This window comes from Ursus arctos, unplaced genomic scaffold, assembly GCF_023065955.2.
Source record: "Ursus arctos isolate Adak ecotype North America unplaced genomic scaffold, UrsArc2.0 scaffold_18, whole genome shotgun sequence".
Lineage (NCBI taxonomy): Eukaryota > Metazoa > Chordata > Mammalia > Carnivora > Ursidae > Ursus > Ursus arctos.
Window position 1 is genome coordinate 30595306 of NW_026622852.1, and position 13304 is coordinate 30608609.

At 41.4% G+C, this 13304-nt stretch overlaps 2 protein-coding genes across 3 annotated transcripts in view; one reads left to right on the forward strand and one right to left on the reverse strand.

Annotated features, from left to right (window-relative positions):
- Positions 1-330, reverse strand: part of ERP44 (endoplasmic reticulum protein 44) — a 91371-nt gene extending 91041 nt beyond the window's left edge. Inside the window, exon 1 of the mRNA XM_026506137.4 lies at positions 81-330. Within this exon, the coding sequence (XP_026361922.2) occupies positions 81-137 (57 nt within the window). The 5' untranslated portion in view covers positions 138-330. The remainder of the gene's footprint in view (positions 1-80) is intronic.
- A 124-nt stretch (positions 331-454) lies between these two features.
- The window catches only part of INVS (inversin), a 148473-nt gene continuing 135623 nt past the window's right edge, over positions 455-13304 (forward strand). Inside the window, exons 1-2 of one of the 2 annotated variants that reach the window (XM_026506130.4) lie at positions 455-693; positions 3935-4064. In XM_026506130.4, the coding sequence (XP_026361915.2) occupies positions 3959-4064 (106 nt within the window). In that variant the 5' untranslated portion in view covers positions 455-693; positions 3935-3958. The remainder of the gene's footprint in view (positions 694-3934; positions 4065-13304) is intronic. The other variant, XM_057313622.1, reaches the window with a different exon arrangement.

Here is a 13304-nt window from a genome sequence, read left to right on the forward strand (position 1 = left end):
GCAGCTGTGTTCCCCCTTAGCGAGGGCGTGAGGCCGTCCGAGAGTCTGTCGAAGGGTCTGTCATTCCTTCACTCACTCACCAGGAGCAGCAGGGAGCATCTGAGGTCGGGTAAGGATAGGAAGACGGCAGGATTCATGGTAACGCCGGGGTTTGCGGCTGGGACTGGGCAGGGTTGGGTTGGGTTAGGAAAGGGCTGGGCTCCGGGAGCCGGCGGCAGCGGACGATCCTCCCGGCAGCAGGACCTCGTCCTCTGGACCCGGAGCTCCAGCCGCGAACACCCGGGACAACTTCCAGAGAGGCCTCGCACACCCTCATTTCCGGGTCCTGCCCACCTCGGAGCATATTGGGAAATGTAGTCCTGCACCACTCTCACTGAGTACGTCATCGGGCATCCAGGACTTCTTTCCCATCAGGCTCTCGGCCCAGGTCCGCCGAGTCCTCCGCGCGCGGGGCCCTGTGGGATAGAAAGGGCGGAGGGCGGCGAACCTCTGTTTTTAGGGGATGGGAACTACAATTCCCAGAGGGCATGCGGTCGAGCGCCTCGGGCGGCCTTCGGAGGGGTTCTTCTAGTTTCAGCGCGCTGGGGTCTCTCCCAGCCGGATATAGTGTACGGTCCTGGCGGGAGGGGCGGCCCACTGGGGGTCGTGCCTCCTGAAGCCGTCCCCGGGACGTGAGTCCTGGAGGAGGCGAGGGTGAGTAGGAAGCGGCCTGGCTGGGGAATCTCCGATCGATCTGCATTGCCCTGGCCCCTGCCTCAGACTCCAGGCCCTCCTGGCCTGCCTGTGGCCTGATGCTTCATCACTAGCCTCCTCGCCTGCTGCCTCTTCTTTCTGCACTAATAACTGCATTATAAAGTTGGAGTCACCTCTCAGGGCCTCAGTTGAATGAGTCAATAACTATCCCTAATTGTCTCTGTGGGCTCGTGTAGGGAGTAGATATGGGATAATATGGGAAAGCACGTTGTAAACTGAAAAGCTCAGTGCGACTGTGATTGCTACTAATGCGTGGATCACTCCTACAGGGTAATTACGAAATTCATTAGCCAAGCAATTGAGGACCTTAATCTGGCCCTAGTTAGCTTCCCAGCCTCATCTGCAAACACCGAGCCGGATCCACAGTCCCAGATATTAGCCACACAACCAGTACTAAGTACCAGGGAGGCATTCTGCTCTTTTGAAGCTCTTCCTACTCCTTGCCCGTACTCCAGCTTTCCTGCTGCCGTGAAATGGCCTTAGCCCCTTCTCTCTCAGGAATGCCATCTCAAATGTCACCATCTCTGAGAACTTACCCAAAACCCAACCCTTTAGTCCTGATCAGAATGACTCTTCTTTGCTTGTGACTGCCGCACCACTAGTTCTGTACAGTTATAATTATTAGAGTATTTATTACGCTGGCTGGTTTTATAATTAATGATATCGCTACATTTTATAGCACTTTATAATTGACAAAGTGGTTTTGCTGTTCATCTATAAAAATTACTTACAAAAAAACAGCGTCATACATATGTGTGTGTGTGTGTGTCTGTGTGTGTAGACATATATATGTTTTTTGAGGTAGAAAAGGACCCTAGAGAACATTTTTCCCAGGGTAGCAAAATTAGACAGTGGTAGAGCCAAGACTTTTAGTTAGGTCGCTCTCTTCTAGTCTTGTGTTCTTTTCTCTGGGCCATTCACTCCCTCTCTGACAGAAGAGACAGAAATGGGGAATTTAAAAAGAGCAGATGCTCATGAGTATGACCTCTTTAGTCCAAGAAATTAAGCTTTGACCCTGCTGGCCCTCTGGACTTAGCACTCAGCCTATGACTTTTCATTGGACAAATATTTACTGATACCAGCTATGTACCTGTTACTGTGCTGAGTGCTAACACTTATTAGGTGAAATGTATATAACTGAGATCAAACTTCAGTGTATTTTACAAAGGGTGTGAGGAGGTTTGTGTGTGTGTGTGATTCTGATATGCCTAAAACTCTGATCACTTAGAATCTGAAATGACATGTATTAGAGTGCAGAACAGCACCTAGCACATAGCCCTCAACTTACTGAATGAATCAACATAGTCTACCTTTTTCATTGTTCATATTTTACAGAAAATCCGAGAGCTGAGGTAGCCTAAGGGCATGCTGCTTATTATTAACAGAATCAGGCCTACAGCCCCCGTGCAATTCCTCCTTTCCTGTGTTTCTACCTCCACCCATTTTGTAGCTTCTTTCAAGTCACTAACATAATCCTGCCTGTGACAGTGGTTTTTCTGACATGACAGAAGTGTCTCACAAAGCCCATATTTTCTGCCAGCATGTTAACTCAAATTGTCAGCAAAATAAAGACATGAAGAGCTGACCTTTACCAAAATTAAGAAAACACTTTCACTTTAAGGCAGAATTTGAACCAATAATCCTTGTCAATGACAACACAAGTACCAGCTCATCAGTAGTGATAAATTTCTCCTATAAAGCTCCCAGATCCTCCAGAGTCAGAGATTGGAGTGACGCTTTTTGGTGAAATCGGGAGGGCTTGTCTGCCCTTTTGGCAGCTGCTTAGCAGCTGCTTTCTTTAGACGTGCATGTATGCTTCAGTTTGCCACATTCCTCATGACTCCCTTTGTTTCTTACACTTTTTACCTTCCTGGTCCTCACAGGCATTCAACTTTCATAGAGCATCTTACCTTTAGGAAGGAAATTTAAGATCATTGATGCAACTACCCCTTTTTCCTTCCCATCAGGTGCTTGACTTTTCCCAATGAAATATGGTTGATCCTACTGTGGTTTTCCAAGCAAAATCCTAAGGTCAAGAGACATAAGGAGAGACAAAAAGAAATTCTTCCTTTCCTCAGCATGATAAAGAACTAAGTAGTATTTATTTATTTATTAATTTATTTATTTATTTACAGAACAAAGTACCTTTTAATTTAGCATTTAAATTGAGTTGATTCTGACCTGACAACTAAGTTCACATCATAGCCATTTTGTAGCTTATTCATCATCTTTATTACCAATATCAGTTCTGATGTTTAGAATTATGTGGAATCAAATCAGAAGGCATTGTGGCTTGGGGCGCCTGGGTGGCTCAATCAGTTAAGAGTCTGTCTTCAGCTCAGGTCATGATCTTCAGGCCCTGGGATTGAGCTCCACATCAGGCTCCCTAATCAGTGGCGAATCTGCTTCTCCCTCTCTCTCTCTGCTGCTCCCCCTGCTCTGCTCTCATTCTCTTTCTAATAAATAAATAAATTAATTAATTAAATATATTTTTTAAAAAAGAAGTCACTGTGGCTTTTGAGCCCTGTGCCTAAGGTTAAATACTGAGCCTTCTTTTTTTCCTCAGATAACCCCTGATATTGGGGCGCCTGAGTGGCTCAGTCATTGGGCGTCTGCCTTCGGCTCAGGTTGTGACCCCAGGGTTCTGGGATGGAGCCCTGTGTTGGGGGGGGGAGGTCCCTGCTCAGCAGGAGGCCTGCTTCTCCCTCTCTCACTCCCCCTGCTCGTATTCCCTCTCTCACTGTCTCTCTCTCTCTGTCAAATAAATAAATGGAATCTTTAAAAAAAAGATAATCCCTGATAAGTGTCTTGGAAGCCTCTAACCCTCTCATTTTACAGATGAGCAACTTGTATGAAGGGTCATCTAATTTGCCTCATTATGACGATTCTAGGTGGGACCAGGAGTGCAGACTTTTTGAATCCTAGAATCCATATACTTTTTTTTTTTAAGATTTTATTTATTTATTTTAGAGAGAGAGAGTGAGAGAGCACAAGCAAGGGGAGCAGCAGAGGGAGAAGGAGAAGCAGGCTCCCCACTGAGCAGGGAGCCCAACGTCAGGCTCGATCCCAGGACCCTGGGATCATGACCTGAGCCAAAGGCAGACGCTTAGCTGACTGAGCCACCCAGGCATCCCTCAGAAATGTTTTCTGCATATAGTCATGGTTTAAATCATTGTTTCAGGGTGCTCCAGTTGTTGAGAAGACTATGAACAGGTCAGAGAACTTGTTCTTTCCTGGCTCCTCATTAGCATCCCAAGTTCATGCTGCTGCTATTAATGGAGATAAGGGTGCTCTTCACAGGCTCATCATAGGTAAGTGGTCCCCGTGAATAGAGAAACTTTAAAAAATAACTCTGTCCTAAGGGAGTGTGTTAATCTTAGTTTTAATTGCAATGTACTCACACATTTTAATGGCAACGTATCGTTATTTATATTTCATTGCAGAACTTGAACAAGAAAGTAATTAAGTCCTGAAATTTAAGAATCCATAAGAATATGGATTAGGATTAGGTGAAAAGTACTTGAGAAATATCTGTGTGCTTGACACTGAATCTGGATATGTACTCTAAGGTGCTAAGAGAATTAATTCATCTTTATAGTAATAGAGGTCTGGAATGAGATAGTGAATAATAATGATCTTTTACATTTAGTATATACCCAAGGTACTAAAGCTTACAAATAACTTAAACTGTAATGATTTAAAGTTGATTCGGTGTTCTCCCTATCATTGATTCAGTTGATTCGAATTGACTCGATATTCTCCCTAGCATTGAGCTAGAGAGAGAGGCCCAATATTAAAGTTCTAGAAGGAGAGAACAAACTGAGTAGGAGAGACAGTATTCAAGGACAAAAATGGGTAAGAATTTTTCAGATACTGTAAAAAAACCCCACATTTCCACCTATTCAGAAGTCATTAGTCTTTATTTCAAGAAAAGAAATAAAAATGTGTATTGTTTTTAATCTTTTTACATACTGGTGGCTAGTGACATGATTGACAACTTGGGGCTTTAAAATAAAGTCCGTACTACTTGAATTTCCATACTGGTTCCATCAGAATTCATTTTTGTCCTACATTTCCAGTTTCTCCAAAAACTTCTATCCATGCACCGTAACCTCTGACTATTCTTTCCATTCCCCAAAATGTCATGAATTTTTTCTTTTCTCTATATATCTGTCCCCTCTCCTCTTTTCTACCTCCCACCTCCTTATCCTCTTCTCTGCTACACTCTTACTTATCTTTAAAAACAAAATTCTTTTACTACATACTCTATGAAGCTTTCTCTTCTCTATCAGAGACATTATCTCCTGATACCTCAGCTTCAAGTCAGCTACCTGCTTTCACAGTTATTCCTTGGAATTGGATATCTTCCAGTAATCTCTGAGTCACTCATTCAAACATTCCACCATTCAATTAAAACTCTGTTACTTCCAGTTCAACTACTAATAAGAACAATAGTTTTTCAAGGGGCACCTGGGTGACTCAGTTGGTTAAGTGACTGTCTTTTGCTCAGGTCATTATCTCAGGGTCCTGGGATCGAACCCTGCTGAGGGGGGAGCCTGCTTCTCCTCCCCGCTCATGCTCTCTCGCTATCTCTGTCGATGTCTCTGTCTCTCTCTCTCAAATAAATAAATGAAATCTTTAAAAAAAATTTTTTTCAAGTCACTGAGACTTGCAATCCATTATCTTCTGCAGTGTCAACCATCTATCTCCTTCTGTCTTTACTTTCCCTGCCATTCAGCCCTAATTCCGTGGTCTGCTGTTAAAATTCTTACCATAGAAAAGTTATCTTTTCTCCTCACCTTCTGTTGAACCTGGCTGTTGCAATCCCAACTGTGGATGGACCTAATCGCTATACCTCTGCCGACCCCTGAAGAATTTAACTGGTCACAAAGACTGGTAGTCCCCTACTGTGGTTACCTACCTCGAATAGATACTCAACACCTCCTGTTCACCACACCACATTTCTCCATAATGAGTATTTCATACCTTCTCGCTCTACTGATACCTCTGACCGCCAATCTTCCCTCCCTCCATTCTCATTTAACGCTTTGATGTTCCCCACAGAAAATGAAGACTTTAAGTAGGAACTTCCTCACCTTTCAGCATGATATCTACAAACCAACCTACATCTGCACCCATCTTCTCTCTTTCTGCCAAAACAGAGCAAATATCTCTTTTTGTCAAACGTCTTCCGCGCATGCTTTGTATTCCATCCTTTCCTACCTTCTCGGGGACCTTGCTTCCATTTTTTAAAAAAACTTCTAATTATTACCCTTTCAACCTTTTCTTCGATTTCATATCCTTCCCATCAATATTTGAACATGCTCTGTTGTCTCTATTATTTAAAAATCCCTTCCGTATTCCTTCATCCCACTCTAGGTGTTGTCATATCTCTCCACTTCCCATCATAACTGTATCAGTCACAGGCTGAACTGCTCTGGCAGTGACTTAAGAAAGGTAGAAGTACGTTTTATTCTCATCATAGTGCAAATATAAGTGGGCAGTCTCTGGTGGATAGAAATCTCCACGTCACAAAATCATCCAGGGGTGCTGCTAGGACTTGTCTCTGCCATTGTCAACATGTGGCTTCCATCGGTGGGGCAAAAGCAGATACTTCTGTTGTGGTCATAGCCCAGCTGGCAGGAGCAGGGAGAGTTCAGAAAAGCCGTTTGTCATCGAGGAGGTGGACTGGACTTAGACACAGAGCCACACCTCGGACAAAGGAGGCTAACATGTCTCTCCTTTGATGGCATCATGCCCAGCTAAAATTCAGGGTGCTCAATTCTTAGAAAGAAAAATCAGAGAATGGATATGGGGGGCAATTATCACTCTCTGACACCAAAACGAAACTTCTTTTTTTTTTTAACCTCAATCCGGTCTTTTATTAAAAGAAAACAAAACAAGGGGCACCTGGGTGGCTCAGTTGGTTAAGCATCCAACTCTTGATTTTGGCTCTGGTCATGATCTCAGGGTCATGAGATCGAGCCCCTTGACAGGTTCTGTGCTCAAAGAGGAGTGGCTTGAAATTCTCTCTCCCTCTCCCTCTGCCCCCCCACCCCACCCCCTGGCTTGTGCACGCATGCATGCATGCATGCTCTCTCTATAGATAAAATAAATAAATTTAAAAAAAAATACTTATTGTGAAGTGTACATATAGAGAAATACATACAATTTACTAAGTTTAACACATTAATATAAAGCGAACATCCATGTAACCACCACTAGGTCAAGAGACAGAAGAACATTGTTCCCCCAGAATCCCCTTAATGCATTCTTCATTCCCCCTTGGAGTAATTTGCTATCTTGATTTTTACAGTAATAATTACACTGTAGTTTTACCACGTAGGTATAGACCTCAATTGCAATAGTCTAGTTTTGCCTTTTTGAAGTTTTTTTTGTTGTGTTGCATGGTTACTTGAACTGAAAGTTCCATATACAGTTTTGTCATTTCCCTGCTCAAACTTCTTTAATTGCTTCCCATTATACTTGGAATAAAATTTAAAAGTGCACCTCTACCTATTTCCCTCTCCAACTTCACCTTTGTCCACTCGGTTCCAAGAAAAACTGGCTTTCTTTCATTTTCTCAAACCCACCAAGCCCTTTTCTGTCTCAGGGCTTTTGCCTGAAATACTGTCCTCATCCTTCAGACCTCAGCTTCTAGGTCACTTCCTCAAACAGGCCTGCCCTCATCATCCAGGCTCAGTGAAATCTGTTTGTTGTGTTCTCTCTTGGAGCTTTGCAGTGTTTCTTCATTGAACTTACATATTTATATGTATGACTATTGTAACATCTCTTTCCTATAAGCTAGTAGCCTCTGTGAGAATAAAACGGGGTCTGTTTAATTCATCACTCTATCTACAAAGTCCAGTATTGTACTCGGCACATAGTATGGACATGAGATGTATTTGTTGAAGGAGTCAATAAATGTTATAATCATTCTTTTAAGTAGCTTTCCTCGCAAGAAGCCTATAATCATCTTGAGGGCCAGGATTAATTGTGAATCGAGTTGAATCGAATTAAATTAAATTGACTGGAGAGAGGCATGTTCGCACTAAATTCCATTGGAAAAATTTTTTTTTAAGTCAGAATACCACAAGAAAAAAAATGTCTTATGAAATGAACTCTTTATGATTTTAATGAAAAATAACCTTCAAAGGAAATAAAACGTGCAGTGTGTTATCAATTAAAAGTGGCTATACAGGCTCAGTCATACAAATTAACTAATGTGTTACGTAAGAAAACTTGAAGTGTTCCTACAATTTTAAATCCCCAAAGGAAAAAAATCCTTAAAAACAAAGCAGAACAAAATTATGTGAAACCAGTACAGAGCCGATACATTTACTTTATAAATGTGTTCCCTCTGTGTCCTATCATCTTGTCTCATTACCTCCTTTGAGCTGTAACACTGCTCATCTTTTCAGAATTCTGCCTTTGTGGCATCTGTGCAAAGATAGTCGTACCTGTGCTCTTGGCATTTCCCAATATTTGTATATCCCTACCAAAATAACAACTGTGTCATCTTAAATTTCAGTGTATCTTATATCTTCTTTTATGTAGTGCATTTTGATGGTCTCTAAATATGTGCTATTTCTCTTTCCTAAACTAGTAACATAGTACTACAGATGAATTATTTTTTTCTGAATCTTTGCTCACCAACTGCTCACTGAATTCATTCACTTTCGCATTTTCTGTTTTCCCTTCTCTGTTTCCATGGAGAAGTATGTCAGTGATGTGTTCGACTCCATGGAAACAGATGAGCATCTCTTTCTACATACACAACTAATTAAATCGAACACTTTCTATGCTGCCCATTGTTCTGGAGGAGGACTGAAGAGGCTTTCCCTGAATGAGACATCATTTTAGTCACAATTTTTAGTGTTTAACCTAATACAATGAATTAATGTTTTAACATAATATTACAGCCTCGATTCAGATGATTTAGGGCTCAGTCTTGGGCCGTGAAAGCATAAACATACATAGTAAATTCCTTATATACCATGGCTATCATTTGTAGATATGTAGCTTTTTCTCTTAACTCAAATAATTTGGTTGAATACCAGCAATATAGTTGACAATAGAATTTACTAGATTCATTTTAATACTATACAATGTAGTATAAAGAGTATGGGTTTTAGAGTCAGATAAACCCAAGTTTCAAGTTCTGGCTTTGTCACTTATTAGCAGTATTACCTCGGGTAAACCAGTTAATCTTTCTGAGCCTCAATTCCTCATCTGAAAACTATAGACTATAATACTTTGCTTGTGTGAGAGTTCAACGGGATAATGACTATAAAACATGAAGGGTGACTGTAGTTAATAATACAGCATTGTTTATTTGAAAGTTTCTAAGAAAGCAGATCTTTAGAAGTTCTCATCACGAGAAAAAAATTGTTACTCTATGGTGATGGATGTTAACTAGACTTACTGTGGTGATCATTTCACAATGTATACAGATATCAAATTATTATGTTGTACACCTGCAACTAATATAATGATATATGCCAAGTATATCTGAAAAAAGCATCACACCTGACACATAGTAGACAATATAAATAAGACCTTATTACTGTTATTGTCAGGTTGGACTTACAGTGAAATGATCAAGTCTTACATAGGTTCAGAAATGTCTCAAAATGGTAAATCACTACATGCAATGAAGAATAATACTATTTTCTTTGTGAAGACTAAACAGAAGAATTTGTAGACATGCATATTGTGTAACGACTGATACTATCATCCCTGCTAATAGTGTTTGGGTTGTTTGAAGTGGTAAAGTGACAAGGCAGCACTATTCTGATTCTTCCACAACTTTTGATGCCCTGTCAACGTCCTAAACAAGTGTAAATCTCTAAGTTGTTTTCTCTCTTTGTTTGTGACATCTCCCAACACAGTAGTTAGGTAGGGCAAGGAGTCTTGTAAGTGGTAGAGCAGTGACATTATTTCAGGTTATGTCTTCCTTTACCTCAATGACCTTAAATGTTAGGGTCACTAAATATTTTATAAATGCTTATATACATATGTATATAACTACATATGTAGTTTTTTTTTTTTTAAAGATTTGTATTTATTTACTTATTTGAAAGAGAGAGAGCGTGTGCAGACGCGTGCCTGTGCTGGGGAAGGAGCAGAGGGGGAGGGAGAGGTAGAAGCAGACTCTGTGCTGAGCATGGAGCCCAATACAGGGCTCAATCTCACCACCCTGAGATCATGACCTGAGCTGAAATCGAGAGTCAGACGCTTAATCAGCTGAGCCACCTAGGCACCCCTATGCATATGTGTTTATGGACTTACGTGTATATACATCCATACTAATAATAGTAATGAAATTAGCCAGCATTTCATAAAGTTATGTTATATGTGCCAGGTACCATGTAGGTGCTTTGCAACTCATTAACTCATTAAACAGCAAAACGCTACAAAGAGTTTTGGGTACTGTTGTTACCCTCATTTCGTAGGTGAAGAGACTAAGGTTTAGAGAGATTGTAATTTGTCTAATAAGTAGCAGAACTTAGATTGAAGACTGGAAGTCTGATTCCAAAACTCATGCCTTTAACCACAGAACTATGGATCCTCTATATATGGAGGTATTTCTGCGTGCACATGCACATTCATATGTACATAAGAAACATAGGAGAGAAAGAACTGATTAGGTCTAAACCTTGACTGATGAACTTAATGGTTATCTAAGCTGGATTCTTCTTAACCTTTTTTTGTGCTACAGGTCTTTTTGGCAATCTGATAAAGCTTATGGACCCCTTCTCAAAAATATATTTCTAAGAGCTTAATTATGATATATAGGAATTCAAAGAAAAACAGCTATATTGAAATACAGATGTCAAACTATTCTAAAATTATGATATAGCAGTATACCTACAATCATATTTTGTTAACACATTAAATAGCAAGGTCTAATGGAAGATCTAACAGCTATGATAATTTCGAAATAGCAGTGAGTATAGGGGCGCCTGGGTGGCTCAGTCCATTAAGCGCTGCTCTTGATTTCAGCTCATGTCATGATTTCAGGGTCCTGGATTGAGCCCTGAGTTCGACTCCACGCTCAGCCAGGGAGTCTGCTTATGGATTCTCTCTCTCCTCTCCCTCTGCCCCCCCCCCCCCCGCTCGTGCCCTCTCTCTCTCTAAAATAAATAAATAAATCTTAAAAAAAGTCAGTGAGTGTAAATGCTATTTTAAGATGCCAACAACAACTATAGTGAGATAAAATGCAAAAAAATTTTGTAAAATCTCAAGTGACCTCAAAATGTAATATGTCCCTTATTATTATAATTCTCATTTTATATGTCAGGACACTGAGACTCAGAAGTTAAGAAATTCAGTTGCAATAACCGCACAGCTGAGACTCGAGCTAGTTTATTTGATTTTGAATCCTATGCTCTTTCCATTGTTCCCACATTGTCTTTATATCAATAAGCAAATCTTTTTTAAATGACCACAAATGCCTTCCCAAGATCGTGACAGTACAAAAGGTGTGACGTTCAGAAGTGGGTGAAAGCAGACGAAATGCATCTTTGATGCCACACACAGGTAACGTTTGAGAACAAGCAAGGAAGAGGTTAGTAGCAAGGCTAGATCAGCTCGCGGTGGGCGCTATCACCGGAAGTGTCAGTCCTGTCTTCTGACGGCTAAGTTGGAGCTCTGGTTTCTGCACATACTAGTCCATTAGCCACACAGACCCTTCTGCTTCAGCCAGCCTTGAAATAACTGCCCGCCTCGGGGCCGTGGCTTTCCCGTCATGGTTCCAGCTCAGCTTTCCGAGCCGTGTTCAGGCTGAGCACAAGCGGAACGGCAGCCCCTGTAAAGCGAGCACCAATTGGGCATGGATTAGAGGCTCTCTCCACAGTTGCCAGAGTAATTAAAACAGCACAGCACACTGGCCAGCTGCTTTCTATATTCGCTGCGCCTGACAGGAATTCAGATTCAAGTGCACTGCCGTCCAGTGAGAATCAGTTTACATCCCAAGCCCTACATTTGCACAACGTGTTGCAGTTACCAAACGCTTCCAAACAGGAAATCATTTCACTTGAACGTCAAAATCAGCTGTTGTGCAGACCGGACAGGTATTGGCTAAATGCTATAATTGAGGGAACTAAGGAAGGGGGTAGGGGATGTAGGTAAAGACACGGGCCTCTCTCAGTTACTCTCTTTTAGCCAAGAAGCTCAGAACCTGATAGGACTTTCATGACTCAGAAACTAGCCATAAAGCCACTGTCTCCCTAAAGCAACTCAAAACAGGACCCAAATGAGGCTGAATGCCGCCTTTCTCATCATAAATAGGGGAGACGTGCTTTCAGGTTCCTCAAATACACAAATTCTGCCGTATTGACAAGCCTAACATATTGGATGGTGGTGACATAATCCAATTAAATCTTCTCTGCTGGGAAGTGTAACACTCGCCACCCAAAAACAAGTGTTTTGGGGATTGAAGAGCAGGCTAGAAGTTTCCCCGTGCAGGAGACTTGGGGAAAGCATAGCAATCATAGCAACTGGCCTCAAGTTCTGTATCCTAGGAGGTACAGTTTCTGTTAACTCCATGGTGCCGACTTCCCTTTGACCCTAAGAAGCCTAATCAGTTAGGATTATCCCAGTATGTGACGATTGCCTCCATTTCTCCACATTTTTCTTGTGACCACAGTTTCTAAATCTTCTCCATCACTAAAGTTTTCAATGAGAAATTAAATATGAATCACCATCATCTTGCTAATCCTAGGTCCTACTGTCTTTGCTCAACACTGGCAGACAAAGTGCCAGTAGAGAGTGCGCTTTCATCGTGAAAGACAACGAGAGACTGACCTTATTACTGCATATTCCCCACAAGTATCATTTTGACTCCAGAAGGCTCACATGATAAAAGGAATGTGCTCTACCTATAATATGTTTTAGTTTTGTTAGTGAGTTTGGGCTTAAATGAGTCCTTATCTATAAATGCAGTGGTAGACTCTCTAGAGTCTTCTGGATTAGACATTAGAGGGAATTTTCCCCTGTGGAGGGAATAATAGCTATAGCACTGTGTTACGGCTTAGAAGACTTGTGCACGGGGGGGGGGGGGGGGGGACTTCTGTTAACAGATACATTGAATCAAATGCAGAACTTGCCTCCATCTTCACAAGGAGACTCTGAAAAAGAACACCTGCCTCCTCCAGGAGTTACACACAAGTTGTAAGGCTCTTTCAGATTTCAAGAGCAATGACCTTTCTTGATTTGTTACCAGAATACGTGGGAACACGGATCGGCAAAGCGAGTTATCTAAGAAACTATAAGGTACTTCTGGGTCCTATTACATCCAAGATTTAAATATATATTGAAATATTTAGCGCTAACACAGTAGCTTAATTTCAGGCACAACACAACCCAGACAGAAGGGCAACACCTTCTTGTTCTTCCCCTAGCATTTATATTTCCCTTTAAAAATATTTCATTTGATCAGTTTTCCTCCTGCATTAGCAGAGTTTATGCCAAAGCACCTTAAAAGTAACTGGCTTCCCTCATTTTCAACGTGTATATTACCCTCAACTTATATATGAATACCTGATCAT